The sequence below is a fragment of the Elgaria multicarinata genome, chromosome 12, assembly GCF_023053635.1.
Source record: "Elgaria multicarinata webbii isolate HBS135686 ecotype San Diego chromosome 12, rElgMul1.1.pri, whole genome shotgun sequence".
NCBI lineage: Eukaryota > Metazoa > Chordata > Lepidosauria > Squamata > Anguidae > Elgaria > Elgaria multicarinata.
In genome coordinates, this window is record NC_086182.1 from 13,154,133 (window position 1) to 13,173,689 (window position 19,557).

Sequence of the window (19,557 nt, forward strand, 5' to 3'; positions counted from 1 at the left end):
AAACTATAAGCAAATACACACATACATCCACGTTCCACCATTCGTATCAGTTTTATAAGAAAGTCTTCCATGCTGGTACCCTGTTTTGTGATTTTTTTTTCTGCATAAACTAAATTGGTATCTGAAATGCTCCATACAAAATAGAAACTTCAACGTTTTTTTTCCTACAAAGTAAAACAAAGAGTATCGAAAATATCAAGCTTGAACGGTTGGCCAATTTGTTCCTCCTTTTAATATTTTACAAATGTTATGAAGGGTTTTTTTGTCCATAAGAAAAGCCTTGTTCTCCGGGTTCAACCCCACAAACAGTGTACATCTGGATCTTGGACAATTCCTTCTTTTTAATGTTCTTGGGGTTGATGTAAGTGTGAATGAAACCTGGAACAAATGAGGACAACCTCTAAGAATGTCCAGTCCATAAAAAAATGTTCCTTTTCTTTCTGCACATGGATTCCCCCAACAATAGAGCTTGTAGTGCTATTTTTTTTCTCCATTTTAGTGCTCCGTAACAATAAGTAGTTTTGTGCTGTAAAAAAGAAAAGAAAAAGGGGACGGGGAGGGAGCTTCAGCAATTTCTCCTCTTCTTTTACATTGGAGGTACAACAAGACCAGTCATAGCTGTAAATGAAAATGAACAAGATTAAAATTCAGTGCCTTGTAAATAGAAATACATATAAATTTGGGAAATAGCAATTTTTTAAAAAGTTTTTTTTATTTAATACTTATACATCAATACAATAAAGAAAAAAATAATACGTAAAAGAATACATAATACATAAATGTTGAATAACCTTAATAACATATATTTTAGCTTAATCTGTTAACATAATCATACTTAACATAAAAGTGCATATAATGATAACAGTGCCTCTATAGGTGTCTCTCCAATCTTCATTCCTAAAATTTCTTTTATCTCATTAAACACCATTCTCCACAATTTTTGTACAAATTCACATTGGGAAATAGCAATTAGTGAAAAATTGACAGAGAAATTACAATTACAAAGAGGAATAAAACAAAAAGATAACTTTAAGAGAGATATGCAAAAATATGTAGAACATGTGAAGAAAGAAATGAACAGAACAACTCTGGCAGAGGCCTATAGGATGCTCTGGGACTCCTGAAAAGAAGTAATGTTAGAAAATAACTATAAAAATAATAAAGGAAGAGATAAACAGAAGTGATGTAACATCGCAGAAAAAGAAATGGGACAATTTATGAGAAATGTGCCAGGCGGGTGAGAGGGAACAGGATAAAAGGGATAAAAGATGAAACCTGAAATGAAAAGTAATTATGCTTATAACTTTGGGTGGTAAAAAAAGGTTACTGTATAATGAACATGTATTTATTTATGAACATTTGTTTATATGTATATATACTGGAAAAATAAATAAAATTATTATCCGCCCCCTCCCCAAAAAATAAAAAAGGAATATCACAGGATGCCACTGAGAAGGCTCTCTCTCTCTCTCTCTGATTGCCCCGAAGAAGAAAATATATATTTCTGCAATGCCATTGGGCTTTAATAAACTCACTTTTGAGCGGGAAAATATATAAATAGAGCAGACGAAGCTGTACCTAGGGATGTGCGAATCAGAACTACTCAAGCTTGCTGAACTTTTCCAGTGTCCATCTCGAAACTTGTTCTCACTCAAGTCCATACCAGATTATGAGCTTTGTTTGTTTTGGGGGTTTTGCATGAAGTTCCATGTATCTTTCTGTGTTAATTTTTCAAAATGCATGCATCAACTGGAACATTTTTGAAATGTATGCATTCTTCTCCCCTTGATCAAAGTGTATTTGTGCACCTTTTTCAACAGTATGCATTCTTTTTCATGCACATTTTTCAAATGTACACGTGCTGCCACTTGCATTGGTTTAGGTCTGTAAATCACATCTTTCACCACAGATTGAGTCAATTCGGAACATGAATCCGGATCAAAAGCAAACTTCTCATACATCCCAAGAAGGATCTGGCATCAGTCATTCATGTCCTAGTAACTTTCAGGTTAGATTGCTGTACTGACTCTCTTTTTAAGACTGTCATTGAAGACAGTTCAGAAACTTCAGCTCATCTAGGGCTGCTAATCTGAACATATGACTCTAATTTTATAATAACATATAACTTCAATAACAATAAAATTTTGTTTTCTCAGTATTTTAACACTTAATTTAACTGAAATTTAAACTTTGCTGTTTTAATTCTATATTTTAACCTATACCAATTTTTGCTGTGTGGTTTTATCCTGGTTGTGCTTTTTATATTGCATTTTGTATTTGTGTTTTTAGATTGTTGGTTGTTTTTATGCTCTTCATGGTTTTAATTTTTGTGAACCACCCAGAGAGCTTCGGCTATTGGGCGGTATAAAAATGTAATAAATAAATAAATAAATAAATACCATTATCAATAATAATAATAATAATAATAATAATAATAATAATATTTTTATAATAACATATAACATCACAGGCTAAAAACATAAATTAAGGTGCTTGTTTTGGGGTTTTTTAGGAAATCAATGGTGGACTGCTAAAGCCACAATCCAGTGGAGGCTGGTGGCTCCAATTTTAGAGGGACTGGGAATCCATTCTGGGTTTCAATCAGAACCATCCAGAACTCTAAAATATAGGGGTGTGCACGGACCCCCCGCTCCGCCCCGTGGGCCGATCCAAAAATTTCGGATCAGCCCACTCTGCTCCGCGCCGCTCCGCCCATACTCCGCTCCTCTTCGCCGCGGAGCTCCGGCTGCCGAATCGGAGCTCCGCAGTGGAGGGGAGTGGCACCAGGTAAGGCCGGGAGAGGAGGGCGGGAGGTTTACCAGGCCCTGCCGCCATCGCCGCCCATGCGGCGACGGCAGCAGAGCCCGGTAAGGGACCAAGGGGGAGGGGGGCCTTACCTGCCTCCGTCTGCAGTCCGTCTGTGTCTTCAATTGAGCCCGCGGTTCAACCAGGAAGTCTGGGCCGCTGGTTGAACCGCGGGCTCAATTGAAGACGCCGAAAGACCGCGGACGGAGGCAGGTAAGGGAGAGGAGGGCGGGGGGGGTGTTGCCGGGCCCTGCCGCTGTCGCCGCATGGGCGACAGTGGCAGGGCCCGGTAAACCCCACTTACCTTTCCGGCAGAGCTCCGGATCAAGGCGAAGGATCCGCCTTCACCTCGATCCTCTTCGCCACGCTCTGCCGGCCCCCCAATCCTCTTCGCCTCCGCCTTAAGGGCAGGCGAAGCCCCCCACTCCGCTTCTAATTCGCCGGTCCGATTAGAAGCGGAGCACATCCCTACTAAAATAACTATTCAAGCTGCTGAACCCTAGCCCCAAATGGATTCAGCACCTTGGATAGTTCCTTTAGAGTTGTAGATGGTTCTTGACTGAAACCCAGAATGGATTTACAGAACCCAGAATGGATCCACCGAAATTGGAATCACCAGTCTCTACTGCTGCAGTCGTTACACACTGATTTCTTCCTTCTTCCTCTTCTTTTAGGTCAAACAGAACTGACTTTTTCCTGGTAAGATGATTTCTGCTTTCACCATACATAGTCTAAGATGGAGACATCAATCTAGGAATATTAATGGATTTCTTTTCTTCTTCTTTCTAAAAGCCCAATGGCCTGTCTGTTGGCATAGAAGGAGGCGACTTAATTGCACTTTATAGCCTACCTTTTGTTCTCACTGGCTGGTGGATGCTCCTTTCCTAGCTCCCCCTTTGGGGTTGTGCTGTCAAAAGCCTATTTCCCAGTCTACACTACTTTTTATTGAATGTTTGTGAGCTTTGGATTAAGGTCTTACACTGCTCGCAAAGCTGTAATTATTTTTGCCTGTATTACTATATATTGAATCGATGTAACTTTTCAATAAAGGTGGTTCAATGCAGGACAAGACATTCCATGATGAGTGGGGAATAGAGGAACTGCAGTGATTATCCCGCAGGGATTCTCTTCCTTTGCTCTCACTCTTTTATTTTATTGGAGAGAAATGGAAGAAAGAATTAGAGATGTGCTGCATTGCATTAACTTCAAAAGACAGCCATTATCAGATGAAGCGCTTGATTAAACTTGTCACAAAGTCATCCAGATGCTAGGATGACACACACACACCTTAGGCATGTATTGTTAACAATACTAATAAACACCTTGCAAGTTAAGGGACTTTTCATTTCTTTTCTAGTTGCAAATGGGGGGGGGTATAAGAGTAAGGCTGATCTTACCATGCAGCAACATGGAACAGTCTACTTTGGATGGGAGATAGGAACATATGAAATTGCCGTGGCCTACTCTATGACAAATTGGGGCTGAGCCCAGGTTCAATGGGGGAGTCTGGTAAAATGTTATGACGTGGGTCTCCTGACATCTGCTCCCCCCCACACACATCAGTGCCCTTCTATCAGGCTTACTGGCAGTGCAGTCAGGCAGTAGCAGTGCCCAGATCTGCAGTGGGTGTCTGAGACATGCCCACGATTTTAGATTTATCAAGATTCCATAATGTCACGGAGCTCTGAGCCATTGTAAAAAGTACAAAATGGCTGCTGTTTTACAGTGGTCTGCCATGCGAGTGCTCTTGACAATGCTGGGAACTGACACTGGGCCTAGGAGGAACAAAATGGTTCTAGGGCGACCATATTTGGGAAACCAAAAAAGAGGACATCCCGTGAGGGGAAGCAGAGAAGTGGCTTTCCAGGACATCTGGGAAGTGCATCATGCTCCCACCACCTTAAAAGCCCCAATTGGGGCAGAGGACGGGAAAGCATGTCATTCCTGCCCCCTCCCTGCTCCAATCGGGGCCTTTTCTATAATGTCTGGTAATTACATGCTTTCCCCTTTAAGGCTGCAATTGGAGCGGGGGGGGGGGATTACATGCCTCCAGAAAGCATGTCATTTTCCCCCCCTGCCATTTTATACTGTTTTATACTATGAATGGTTTTAATTTTTGTGAACCGCCCAGAGAGCTCCGGCTATTGGGCGGTATAGAAATGTAATAAATAAATAAATAAATAAATAAATAAAGATGGTCTTAAAGGGGAAAGCGTGTCATTCCAGCACATTAGAGAAAATTACATAAAATCCCCCGACACCCAGGATGGAACAAAAACCAGGACAAATCCAGGGAAATCCGGACAGTTGGTCTATACAAAGCAAATGCTAAATATGCAGATATTGTGTAACTGCCTTTAACCACGGTCAGATTATTATATATTCTGATAACTTGTTGGGTTAGATCCAGGATCTCTACTTGCGGACGTTCCGTGGCCTGATTTTGGGGGATCCCCCCATAGCACAGCTCATCCCATTCAGCAGGGGGTTGGAGGGGCTCCCTTAGGAATGAGGGGGTGTTGAAGTCCACTTCCACCACTACAGTTGATACAGCTTACATCTGGATCCAATCTCTGGATGGGAGTTTTGTTTCTTGCTTATAATTGCTTTAGAAAACCTGTCTTGCAAGGGTGATCCGCACTTGGTGAATGCTAATATCCATGTGTGAACAGTGGTATTCACAGCTCAATTCTGTGATGTGCTTCCCTCTTCCCCCTTCCCTCCCCTTTCTCACATATACCAATGGATGCTCAACAGTCACATTTAGGTCACTGACAGCACTCACTGACATATCTCTGCATTTTAGGGCATTCACAAAATATGACGAGGACTGTCAACTTCACTCAACATTTTGAACATTCACTGTGACCCGTATATGGCAAGCCACTGCTGCAAGCAATCACATCTCACAAGATCTGAACTCAGTAATGATAAAAGGCGAGATTTGGGCTCAGAACCTCTAAAAAAATCAGGCACACATATTTAAGGAGAAAAATGTTGTGGCATGTAACTACTCCTCGCCTCCATTAGCTTCTTCTGAGATGGCCTCGGAGGGATACTCTGGTAACTTGTTGAAAAAGCAGCCTCAGTTTGGTAACGAGATACACAACCGCTCTGGACATGTGCCGCTCAATGCCTAGAGGCTCTCAAATTTCTCTCATTACAAACACCATCACGTCTTGAATGTTTGCTTCCTCTTTGCAAAGGCCTTGCCTTTTGATTGAGATCACTGTAAGCTGCAGCCTCCAACACATTTATGCACAACCACCAAGACATAGATGCCTCCACTATGCATCCCCTTGAAAGTAGTCTGAAGCTGAGAGTGTCATCCTTTGCAGACTATTTTAAAAAGCAACAATAGCTCAGCTCTAAACTCATTATGCACAATGCAGAGAAAGTGAGTTGCAATTAGTTTTTGTTTTACTTATTTACTAGCAGACCACCTGCGCACTAGTACTTTATTGCTCAGTAGCTGCCCAGCCTCTTCTCTGCTCCCTCCCAGCTGCTTCCCCACTCCCCTACTCACTCTTAAACACTGCCTGCCCTGCTCACCTGCCAACCCGCAGGACTTACCTAAAGCCTCTGTGTGTGCTGGCAAGCCGCAAGGCCTACAGGGAGCCCATTGGACTCCCCATTCCCATCCACTCCCCCCGCTCCCTTTCAGACACTCCCCCTGCTTCCCCCACTTGTTTGGCAATGATTTGTTTCAATGCCAGCTCTATTAGCTATTGCTTAGCAACACAAAGTTCTTCTCACAGCTCAGAACCTCCAGCATACAAAGTTCTTCTTATAGCTCAGAAGCTCCAGTGTACAAATGCATTGCCATGCATCGCCTCAGAGAATGAATATGTGTGTGTGTGTGTGTGTGTGTATATATATATATATATATATATATATATATATATATATATGAGATTACAATATTTATATACCACTCCCTATCAAAAGATTTCATAGTGGTGAAGACCAAATAGGATAAAAGAATTTTTAAAAAGCCCACCATATTTTTTTAAAAAATATAATTTTAAAAAGAACAAAGTTCTGATAAACCCCCAGTACTGGTAAAACTGTGGCCGGTCATTCACGGAAAGCTTAGTTCTATAACTGAAACTTAGTTCTGTTGCTGAAAATAAATTTCTGGGCTATGTGCTCAGAGGCACCCTACTCTTTAATTCTTAGTCTTTCCAAGCCATTATCTTGCACTTGGCTCTGTTTGGAAGACCTCAGGGTTCCAATAAAAAATGAAGTAGATCCCACAAGCCTGAAGTGTGTGTGTGTGTGTGTGTGTGTGTGTGAGAGAGAGAGAGAGAGAGAGAGAGAGAGAGAGAGAGAGACTTAATCAACAGAAGCTGAAACTGAGTAGCATCTGACATGGGATTTCTTCAGAATATACCTTGAGACTCTGCCAATTTCACAAGGCATCAAGTCCAAGTCAGGGAAAAGCCTCTTGTCAGTTTCAACCCCCAGGACTCAGTACAGAGGCGAAACTGACAAGGGGCTTCTCCAGCTTGAGCCTGGAGGTTTTTCATCAGTTTTCACCTCCTGCTGGTATTGTAAAAGGTAGGAGCACTCAGGCTCAAAATAATTTTATTTAGAGGTGTGGAGCCTGCACTATCCAGATGTGATTTCCCTGCTTGTACAGCTGCCAAGTGCCTGCTGATCAGGGCAGCATCCCTTCTATCTTTCTGACTTTCATGCAGTGGGAGCAGCAGGGTAGTACATTCAGCTACCTCCCATGCACCATCACTGCAAGCAAGGTAGGAAGTGATAGTTACATTATAAGGAGAAGAAAGTCCTGGCCCTCTGTCATTGAATGACTGGATGCAGAAAACACTGGCAAAATTGACTGAATTTGTTCATTTATCAAAAGGAAGATTGTTTTTAAAAGAACTTAGAGGCTTTTTAAAAGTGAGATTATTTATCAGTATGGGACGAGCATGAATTCTTTAAAGTACTTTTCACTGATGTATTAGAGTCTTGTGTGTTGTAAAACCCATATTAGTGCAATACCTTTATTTGGCCAACTGAAAGATCGCTAAATGAACAAATAAAGTGGAAACTTTCTTCATCAGGCCAGATGTTCAAAAAGCAGGTTCCCAGGGGTGGGGGTGAGGATTGGGGAGGGGGGGAACTCCTCCTGACTTGATGGTGAAGTCACGGTATGTATATGTCCAGAGTCCCAAGATGAAGTGGGACCGCCCAGAGAGCTTCGGCTATTGGGTGGTATAAAAATGTAATAAATAAATAAATAAATAAATAAGTGGGTGGGGGTGGGGGCTGCAGACATTCAAATTAAGCTCTGCAGGTCACATGATAGCCATAAGATTGGACATAGAACTTCCTTTTGCATTGCTGGGCAACATAAAAGGGAAAATGCCCACCCCCACCCCCGGTTGCATACAAAAATGCATATATTTTGGGGGGAAATACATACAGTTTTTCATGCAGACTGAAAAAAAATACAACCAGATATGGAAATTGGACAGAAAGATGTGCTATATGTATGATCATACCAAAGCCTTGCTAATTCATTCTCTCTCTCTCTCTCTCTCTCTCTTGGGGGGAGGCCTTTGTATACCTGGAGACTTTTTGTAAGCTGTATGAATTCTCAGCAAGATATCTATGTAAGTTCTCAGTATGGGATGAACCCATTACAATGGGGTTTTAACATTATTTTAAACTGATGTGTATTTTACTTGAGTTTCTATGTGTCCTGTTTCTTTGTAATGGCTTTTGCTACACAAATAAATGTGTATTGTTGGTATGAATCTTAACTTTTTAAAAATTATTCACACTGTTATAGTAGTCTCGCATGTTGTGCGGGTTTTTTATTTGTCTCTGTGCATGACTTACACTTTGACTCAAGAGGTGAGATGCTTTCTAATATTATTTATATATTATTTGCTCCAGTTGGTGTTGGCACAAGAATATTGGGTTGTATGCAAAAATTAACAATGGATTGGATTTCAACTTGATCATGACTACCTTGCCCCATTGATTTTAATGGCTCCTCTCTAAGTATGACTTCAGTGTGAAACTAAGTTGTGGTCTACAGATGCATTAGAACAGTATTTGCCAAGCTGATGCCCTCCAGAGGGTTTGGACCATGTCTTGAAAAGCCTAATGTCTTCAGAATATCATCAACTTAATTCAGATTTTTTATTTAAAAAAAATCCAAGCTCTAGAGCAGAGGTTGGCAAACTGCAACCCACCCTCAGGTGTTCTGGACTGTAGCTCAGTTCAGTCCCAGCCCAAAGATTGAGCGTAGCCATACACATACTCTGAATTTCAGGAAAGCTGATTTTAATAAACTCAGAACTATAATAAGTAAGGTCCCGTGGCAAGGGAGCCTAATGAGAAAAGGAGTGCAGGATGGGTGGGAGTATTTAGAAAAGGAAATTTTAAAGGCACAGTTACAAACAATTCCAACAAGGAGAAAAGACAGAAGACAACAGTGGAAACCAATGTGGCTCCACAAAAAGCTTAGAGATGACCTGAAAACAAAAAGGGATACATATAGGAAGTGGAAGGAAGGCCAGGCTACAAAAGAAGAGTACAGACAAGTGGCGCAGAAGTGCCAAAATGGCGTCAGGAAGGCTAAAGCTGTGAATGAGCTGAGATTAGCGAGGGATGCTAAAAGCAATAAAAAGGCTTTCTTCAGATACGTAAGTAGTAAAAGACAGAGGAAAGAAATGGTGGTTCAACTGCTTAATGAGGATGGCAAATTGATAACAGACGACAAAGAAAAGGCTGAAGTGCTCAATTCCTACTTTGCCTCGGTCTTCTCCCAAAAGCGGGTCTATGACCCCCCCTGGAAAAAGTGAAGCAGAAGTTGAGGGGGCAGGATTGCAGTTTGAGATTGATAAACAAATGGTCAAAGAACACCTAATTTCCTTGAATGAGCTTAAATCTCCAGGGCCCGATGAACTGCATCCTAGAGTAATGAAGGAGCTAGCAGAAGAACTCTCAGAACCTTTGTCTAATATCTTTGCAAAATCATGGAAGACGGGTGAGGTGCCGGACGACTGGAGGAGGGCTAACGTTGTCCCTATCTTCAAAAAGGGCAAAAAGGAGGAACCTGGGAACTACAGACCAGTCAGTCTGACATCCATCCCTGGGAAAATTCTGGAGCAGATTATAAAGAAGTCAATCTGTAAACACCTTGAAATCAATGCAGTGATTACTAGAAGCCCACATGGATTTGTCAGGAACAAATCCTGTCAGACTAATTTGATCTCATTTTTTGATAGGATAACCTCCCTTGTGGACTGTGGGAATGCTGTGGACATCATATATCTTGACTTCAGCAAAGCTTTTGACAAAGTACCACATGACATTCTGATTAACAAACTAGCTAAAAGTGGGCTAGATGGAACAACTATTAGGTGGATTCACAGTTGGCTACAGAATCGGACTCAAAGAGTACTTATCAATGGAACCTTCTCAAACTGGGGAGAGGCAACGAGTGGGTTGCCGCAGGGCTCAGTCCTGGGCCCAGTGCTCTTCAACATTTTTATTAATGATTTGGACGAGGAGGTGCAGGGAACGCTGATCAAATTTGCAGATGACACCAAATTGGGTGGGATAGCTAATACCCTGGAAGACAGAAACAAACTTCAAAGTGATCTTGATAGGCTAGAGTGCTGGGCTGAAAACAACAGAATGAAATTTAATAGGGATAAATGCCAAGTTCTACATTTAGGGAATAGAAACCAAATGCACAGTTACAAGATGGGGGACACTTGGCTCAGCAATACTACAAACGAGAAAGATCTTGGAATTGTTGTAGATCACAAGCTGAATATGAGCCAACAGTGCGATATGGCTGCAAGAAAGGCAAATGCTATTTTGGTCTGCATTAATAGAAGTATAGCTTCCAAATCACGTGAGGTACTGGTTCCTCTCTATTCGGCCCTGGTTAGGCTTCATCTAGAGTATTGCATCCAGTTCTGGGCTCCACAATTCAAGAAGGACGCAGACAAGCTGGAGCATGTTCAGAAGAGGGCAATCAGGATGATCAGAGGTCTAGAAACAAAGCCCTATGAAGAGAGACTGAAAGAACTGGGCATGTTTAGCCTGGAGAAGAGAAGATTGAGGGGAGACATGATAGCACTCTTCAAATACCTAAAAGGTTGTCACACAGAAGAGGGCCAGGATCTCTTCTCGATCCTCCCAGAGTGCAGGACACGGAATAACAGGCTCAAGTTAAAGGAAGCCAGATTCCGGCTGGACATCAGGAAAAACGTCCTGACTGTTAGAGCAGTGCGACGGTGGAATCAGTTACCTAGGGAGGTTGTGGGCTCTCCCACACTAGAGGCCTTCAAGAGGCAGCTGGACAACCATCTGTCAGAGATGCTTTAGGGTGGATTCTTGAATTGAGCAGGGGGTTGGACTAGATGGCCTTGTAGGCCCCTTCCAACTCTGCTATTCTATGATTCTATGATTCTATGATCACAAATGCTAGGTGTTGCAGTCCAAAACATCTAGAAGGGAACAGGTTGGAGGAAGGCTGTGTTAGAATGTGACAACCCTTCTGCTAGAGGATTCAAGTCTTCACCTAGACTCTGTCTGAATTTTCCATTGTGTGATTTTTCTTCTCTTCATTCTTTTTGAGATCTCATTCTTTGCTCAGTTCTTCAACCCATACCTTGGACCTAGCCCACAACTCTTCCCTTACTGCATTTCCATTTCTACCCCCATTTTACTCCCACTCTATGAGATGATGATGATGATGATGATGATGATGATGATAATGCAGAATTAGGTGGTTGACTGGTGGTAGAATTATTATTATTATTATTATTATTATTTATTTATTTATTTATTTATTTATTTATTTATATAGCACCATCAATGTACATGGTGCTGTACAGAGTAAAACAGTAAATAGCAAGACTCTGCCGCATAGGCTTCTGGACTATACCACTTTGGACAGCAAGTTAGAAGGGCCATATGAATACTTCCAATCTAAAAATGTAAAGATCCCTGCAGGTAGTACAAAAGACTCTGGCTTAATCTACACCAAGAAGGTTATTGCACTATGAAAGCAGTATGAAAGTGGTATATAAAAGGTAGGAGCCACACTACTGCTTTATAGTGGTATTGAAGTGCATATACCACTTTCATGGTGCTTTATCCTGCTTGGTATAGCTCCTGCCTTTTATATACCACTTTCATAGTGCAATATCCTGCTTGGTGTAGATTAGGCCTCCATCATTTGACAATGTAACCGCTCACTTACAGACAGAAGTGGTACAGATCAGAATGGTAGCACTTCAATCTAACCCAGGACACTAGACCTGGTCTACACATGTAGCAGAATGAGGTGGTAGAGTCCTGGTTTCACAGAGGCTGTATCACTTCAGACTACACCTAAAAAAAAAAAAAAACTCCTTGCATGAAGAATGCAAGCACAGCAAAGGGGAAAAAAGTCCTAGGTCAATCCTATGTTCTGTTTTTTTATTTACAAGGGGACATTCAAAAAAGTGATTCTACCCCATCTGAAAGCTAAAGTAGTGCAGTCCATTCTATGACATAAGAATGTTGTTCATGCCTCATTCTGCTGTATGTGTAGATGCTGCTTTGTAGAATGGCTCTCAGAGTATTCAAGTGGGACCCGCCACGAAAGACTACAGTGTGGAACGGTCCAGTTCCTGATTCTTGCCAGCCATGCCCTCCTCCAAATTACTCCATTCCATTCCTCCCCATCCCCCACAGTCAATATTCTCTGCCACTGTGCATGCTCAAGTCTACATTAATCTGCTTATGTCCCCCTAGAGATTTTTCGCTAAAGAGTTTTTGCACTCCTGAGCCTTTCGTCTGTGGGTGGTACTGTTTTGGCTGCAGAAGCATCGGCATTCATGTCCCGGACATGGAAGTAGAGGCAGCCATTTCCCCCATTCCGATGTGCCAAAGGCAAAGGTAGGCAGCCGTTTCTCCATGCTGCTCCAGCAGTTTCCAATTTGCTGCCTTACATCTGCGATGAGATGATTAGACACCGGGGTACTCATCACTTCGCGTTGCGTCACGTCACATTACATCTTGTCCGCACTGTTTTTAAGCAGCCTTGACGTCCAACACAAAATAAACGCCGGGCTTTTTCTGATCAGGACACCTGCTATCAATTTGGGGGAGCAGACAAGGTGGGGGTGTTGTCAGGCCCGCTGCTTTCTCCCTGCCTACGACGTCTGGCTACAGCACAGGAATGTATAGCAGATGGCACACAGGGAGTGGGAACCAGGAACACATGGCACAAGGCGGGTTATCTGAGGGTATCCGCGTGTCTTTCCCAACACCATTCTGGAAGCCAAGAATCATGTGGGTTTCCTCCCTTGTGTAACCTTAATGAGAACCATAGAGCAACCTGGGATCGTAACCAGTTGCTGGAAAACATTGCAAGCTTTCAAACAGCATGCTCTTTATCAGGGATAGGCAATAAGAGCTCACAAGTAAAATGCAGACTATAAGAACATCTAAAGCCTCAGAGGATTACCACACTGGCCAGTTAGATGCCTCTGAGAATCCTGCAGGGAGGGCTTGAAGGTAACAGCCCAGTCCCACTGCTTGTTTCCATTGGGTTTTGATGAGGTTTTACCCAGTTCACATCTTCCGGACCACAACACAGAGTTGTATGCAATTTGTGGTCAAAGTCCATATCTTTCTGAGCTGGCAATGCAATTTGTAGACCGAGAAACATTCACATTTGATAGCATGGCTACATGGGAGGAAAGTGCATAAAAATGCATATTTTTGCATACATTTTTTTAATCAAAGGGAGAAGAATGTGTACATTTCCAAGCTGTGCACAACTGGTGCATCCATCTGGAAAAACTCGCCTGAAAATGCACATAGGTTTTCAAGTGAAAACACACACACACACACAAATACCTCGCAATCTGATATGGACTTGAGTCGGAACAAGCTTCAGGATGGAATTTGGAGAACTTCAGCGAGCTGAGTCACACATCCCTATGGTTGTGTTCTAGATTTAGCTCCAGATTAATACAAACTAAATTAGAAAGACTCAGGGAACTGGAAAAAGAGAGATAGAGGATAGTATTTCTGGAAGTTAATTTTAAATATTGTGTGGGTGTGTTTTGTCTCTATCTATCTATGCTAAAATGTCACGTGTCTAGAAAATAATTACTGTTTAAACAAACCCCTGATGGGCTCGGAAGAGATTTCTCATACACTTTGGACCCCTGTCTGGGGTCTTTTATTTATATTTTATTCCCTTCAGTATTATTAGTACTGAAGCTCATTGCCTTGCTTAAGTCCCGGAATAATTCCTCTTCATAGAGTCTCTCCACTGTGGCCAGGCAGGAAGGCACCCAAACCATTCCATCTCCCTATAACAAAATCACATACTTTGCTCTGTGGTGGGCTGAAAGATAATCAATCCCATCCATTCTATGTCAGTGGGTGCTGGACTTCGACTTCAAAGGGATAATAGCTTAGGTGACTACCAGTGTCACGTTTGATTTAGCTACTTCTACAGTCGGATCTGACTCATTGAGATTTGCAAGAGTTCTTAGTTTTTTGTGGAGGTTCCAACGCAACACTAACAGTGTGATCCTATGCATGTCTACTCAGAAGTATCCCCCATTGAGTTCAATGGGGCTTACACCTGGGTAAGTGGGCACAGGGTTGCAGCTTCATTCGGATGAACTCAATTTGATTGGTGCAACTTCCCAGTTTGATTTTGTGCAGATTTCCACTGCAGACTGAATGAGTCCTGGTTTGGTCCATGGAGGAAAGTTTCACGTTCAATCGCTGCTCAGTTTTTGTGATGTTCCAGTTCATGCAGCGATCGCAAATGCGGACAGGAATCGAGGACAAGACAAGCGGTGAGATGATGTTCAGAGAATCCGAGCATTGCTTGTGTTCCCCCACCCAAATCTGCAACATGAAAATGGGGTGCAAAATTGTGGGGATGGCATGTTTGCTCTCTGTAGCTTCAGCTTTCCCCAACTGGGCACCCTCTATGTGTGTCATACTACAGCTTCCGTCATCCCCAGCCAGCATGGAGTTGTAGTACAATACATCTAGAGGATGCCAGAAGGAGAGGAGGGTAAAAGAGTTAAATATGGGTAGGCTCATCTGTTTGACGTTTATTAATTCATAGAATCGTAGAAGAGTAGAGTTGGAAGGGGTCTATAAGGCCATCGAGTCCAACTCCCTGCTCAATGCAGGTTAATTATTTATTTATTTACTATTTATTTATGAATAATTAATTATCCTTCACCTTCAGCATAAATTACTTCATTGGATTAATGGCCATGTCTTGTTCATGCTTATAAGCTTTCCCAGTGCCTTTACTCTTATTGGGCAGAACACTGGGGAAGCCAGAGCCCAAATGAGGCGAAAGTTAAAACTGCGAAGATGCATGAGGATGTTTATCCCTGGATACATGGGCTCCTCTGAAAACCTTTGTGCAGAGGTCTAAAAAGGGGTCTCCAAGTGCATTCTGTTGAACACACTTAGATGTCTACGTGTGAATGGGAACCCTGCCTGATCAGGCTTCCTGATTGCACATTCAGGTGAATATGCTTATAAACCCTTTTTAAACTATTGTGCTGGATGCATGGAGGTCTTTTGAGAAACCCGAATGTTTGGGGATGTTGGGGACAGAGTTTGCATGCATATCCCCACCACACACAGAGTTTAATTCTCATACGTGGAGGCGAACACCTGCATAGGGCAATTAAAAGGTCTATACCTTCCTGAGCAATTGGGCAATATTCTGGAATTCAGAATATTGGTTTTCCACATATCTTCACAAATAAAAGGGCTAGCGACTTTAGATCTGAAGAATCAGAGAAGGGCTCTGGAATATTCCTGAAAGGAGACATGCATCTACACAGCACCCTCCATAGATATGGCCATTCTCTTCCATTTTAAGGTTCCTGCAACATTTGCGCAGGCAGTCTTCACAAATCAGCTTGACGGGTGTTGTGAGTCTGCAAGGACCTTGCAAGGGTTTCAAAGACACATGTTCCCATTTACAGCTTCGGCATCCATCGATGAAACAAAGCGTGCTGCAGGGTACATGCTGGAGGGGGTCCAGGTTCTTGGGGTGGGGAAAGAAAACAAAACAGACTTTTTCTTACCTCTAAACCCATTTCCATTGCCAGTGGAGCAAGCTGGGGAAGGAGACCCTTGGGGTCGGATGACAGGAGCAAAGGCACTCTTTTGTTTGACAGCAGGGAAGACAGAGGAGGAGAATGGAAGGATGGAGGAAGTGCTAGAGGAGCCGACTGTTGGACTTGAAGACATCACTGTGGAGGGGGGAAACAGAAGTTTGGTTAGGACCAACAGGAGCTCAGGGATGAGGTTGATCAGAAAGTCTACCTGCTTCTTCCCCTTCCTTGTCCCCACTTGGGGGCACAAGCTGCTGCTGCACCGTCAAATTTGTGGCATGGCAGCAGGGGAACCCCCCACTGTTTTCCATTTAAAACAAGGCATGTTTTCCATTTAAAACAAAGCAGTCCATACCCTTAGGGAGAGTGAGGCAGGTGCTTCAGGTGGCACATGCTGGGAGGCAGCGGGAAAGTATTGGAAGAGAGAGGTGAGGGCTGCATGGCTTTCCCTGTGTCCCCTAGGTTAGCCAGCTGCCTTCAGAACCAGTGGAGGAAGGTGTTCCATTCCCAGTATCGAAGTAAGATTCATCTGCTAGATAAGTTGTTTTTTTTCTACATGGAATGGCGGTGAGCACCATCTTGCTCTTTGTTTCAGGCAACCAAACATCTTGGGCCAGCCCTGTTTATGGAACATGCATCTTCTTTTAAAGCAAAATGCTTCCAGGAGTGCAATTTGGCTTTAAAATAGGGTGCATGCTCCCTGCGTGCCTTGTTTTCGAGGGAAATCAGCATCCCTGTCCCTAACACTGCTGAATTTGAGTGGGGGGAATTCAGTGGTCCAGCAGTGGGGGCAGTGGGGCCAGAGGGGGGTAGTCACATGAGGCTTTGGGTACAGTAGTCACAAGAGGCTATGGGTCATTGGTTGCAACACTTGTTTTAAAATGTGTGTGAATGTTTTAAGAACATAAGAAGAGCCATGCTGTTTCAGACCAAGGGTTCATCTCGTCCAGCATTCTGCTCACATAGTGGCCAACCAGCTGCCCACAGGAAACTCACAAGCAGGACATGAGTCCAACAGCACCCTATGTTCCCCAGCAACTGGTGTACGTACTCTTACTGTCTGTGATAGTGGAGGTAAGAACATAAGAACATCAGAAGAGCCCTGCTGGATCAGACCAAGGGTCCATCTAGCCCAGCACTCTGTTTACACAGTGGCCAACCAGCTGTCGACCAGGGACCCAGAAGCAGGACACAGTGCAACAGCACCCTCCCACCCATGTTCCCCAGCAACTAGTGTATATAGGTTTACTGCCTCAAAGAAAGTCTCAGAATCTGTAAGAAATGACCCAGATTAAAAACACTCAGGCCTGGGATTCCATTTTGGGCTAAAATACTCGTGTTGTTTTGCACAAAGTCATGACATGCCCACACAATCACAGCTGGATTTTACTCTGCACATATTCTTCTCAGAGACTGAACGTTTCCTTTCTTTTCTTTTCTTTTAAGGGTCTGTCAGCATCTCATTGTAAACCCTTATTGTCTGGGGTTTATAACTCAGCTGTAAAAATTTCTCTCTTTTTCCCTGGAGCTGAAACTTGGCACACATAACTCAGTCAGGAAGTGGAGTTTGTAAGTTTTTTTTTTTAAAAAAAAAAATCCACCAAACATCTGTTTGGCCATTTTTAAACTCTCTGTGCAAAAGCAATAGACGTTTCAAATTTCTTTCTTGGAGGGTGATTCTTTCAAACAGGCAACTTATTATTATTATTATTATTATTATTATTATTATTATTATTATTATTTTAAAAACACACACACCTCAAGATGTTCTCATTCTGAAATGTGGGCTGGAGAGATTTTATGAAAACAATTCAACATTGTCAGTGGTTAATAAATGACAGTGTTAAATGACCGGACATCAACTTGGAAGAGTTCACGTCTAAACATGGTTCTGCCACAGATAATCCCAAGTGCCCTTGGACACTCTACCTTGAGTTGGGCAAACAGGCCAGTCCTCAAAGTCAACAAGTGTGACTTGCAACAAAAAGTTGCAGCATAGCCTCATCTTCTAAATGGACAGCTGCAGTTCAGGGTTCCACCCCCTCTTTTTGAAAAGAAAAGAAAAGCTTGGAATGTCGGTGGTCAGAGGAGAAGTTGAAAACTTTGCCATGGCCAAGGGTGTGTTTTCAATATCATGGTGCAGGACAGAAAGAGAACCTATCCGTGCACTGCAATTTTTTAAAGATAAAGTGACAACACCAAAAAAATGGTTGTTTCTGCATTTAAATATTAAGAAATTACAAATAATCCTTCAAGCAGACAATGAGCTCATCTACACCAAGCAGGATATTCCCCTATGAAAGTGGTATATAAAAGGCAGGAGCCACACTACTGCTTTATAGTGGTACTGAAGTGCACTGACAACTGTTGGGGGCCTTGACATATCTACACCAAGCAGGATATAACACTATGAAAGTGGAATGGAGGCGGTATATGGTATGTGTCAATGGGCCCCAACAGTTGTCAGTGTACTTCAATACCGCTATAAAGCAGTAGTGTGGCTCCTGCTTTTTATATACCGCTTTCATAGTGGAATATCCTGCCTGTTGTAGATGAACCCATTATCTTAGATGGATGCAATGGAAAATTGATTACTTTAATGTGAGAAAGTTTGAATTCACAGTCATTGTATTTAAGCACAGATCCAAGTCAATTGACTTTAACAGTTATAAACACCTTTTATAGTAGAGGAACTAGTTTATTTCATCAATTAATGTAGGGTGACCATATGAAAAGGAGGACAGGGCTCCTGTATGTTTAACAGTTGTACTGAAAAGGAAATCTCAGTTGATGTCATTTGTATATATGGAGAACCTGGTGAAATTTCCTCTTCATCACCACAGTTAAAGCTGCAGGTGCCCTGCCCTTTTTTTAAATCGAGTCACTCTAGTACAGCTCCTGCAGCTTTAATTGTGACAAAGAGGGAATTTCACCAGGTTTTCTACATATACAAATGACACCTGCTGAACTTCCCTTTTCTATGCAACTGTTAAAAATACAGGAGCCCTGTCCTCCTTTCCATATGGTCACCCTAAACTGATGTGACTCAGTTTCCTCCATTGAAAGAGCAAACTGGGCAAGCTGGAATCAAAGACCAAAGGCTGTTCTTTGTTCATGCTGACTGGAAAGATGCATTTGTAGAAAAATGTGTTATATTGCAACAATGTCCTGTTATACAGATTAATTTATAGCTTTTCGGATAATTTCATCAGATGTAGGGAGTTCGGAGTACAAGGGAAGATGTGGCAGATTTGTTGATTTTTTTGGTTGGGCCCGTAAATGTATGGTTGCATGTGGTTGTGTGTTTTGCAGATGTGTTCTAAAATGTAGTGAATGTGTGTGTGTTTTAATTTTAAAATGGTTTTGAAATTGGCTCACAAAAGGTGCCTCCACCTGATGTTCAGGTATCCCCTGTCCCCACCGCTACACCACTGCTCACCCCATTCAGCAAGGCCCCCTGCCCCTCTGTGTAGCATTTGTAGGGGGCTGGAAGAACTGTTGTGGGAAGGACGAGATGGGGAAGTGTGCTTCCACCAGGCCAGTTGCATCTGGATCCTTCCTCCACCTCCACCACCACCATCACCATCATCACCTATTTTATAATAGTGAGAAT

The 19,557-nt window shown here is 42.5% G+C and overlaps 1 protein-coding gene across 1 annotated transcript in view; it reads right to left on the bottom strand.

The window, feature by feature from the left end:
- Positions 1 to 534: 534 nt before the first annotated feature.
- EBF2 (EBF transcription factor 2) overlaps positions 535 to 19,557 on the bottom strand; it is a 286,143-nt gene continuing 267,120 nt past the window's right edge. Inside the window, exons 15-16 of the mRNA XM_063139242.1 lie at positions 15,915 to 16,082; positions 535 to 618 (exon numbers count right to left, since the gene is read on the bottom strand). Coding sequence (XP_062995312.1) covers positions 587 to 618; positions 15,915 to 16,082 — 200 coding nt within the window. The 3' untranslated portion in view covers positions 535 to 586. The remainder of the gene's footprint in view (positions 619 to 15,914; positions 16,083 to 19,557) is intronic.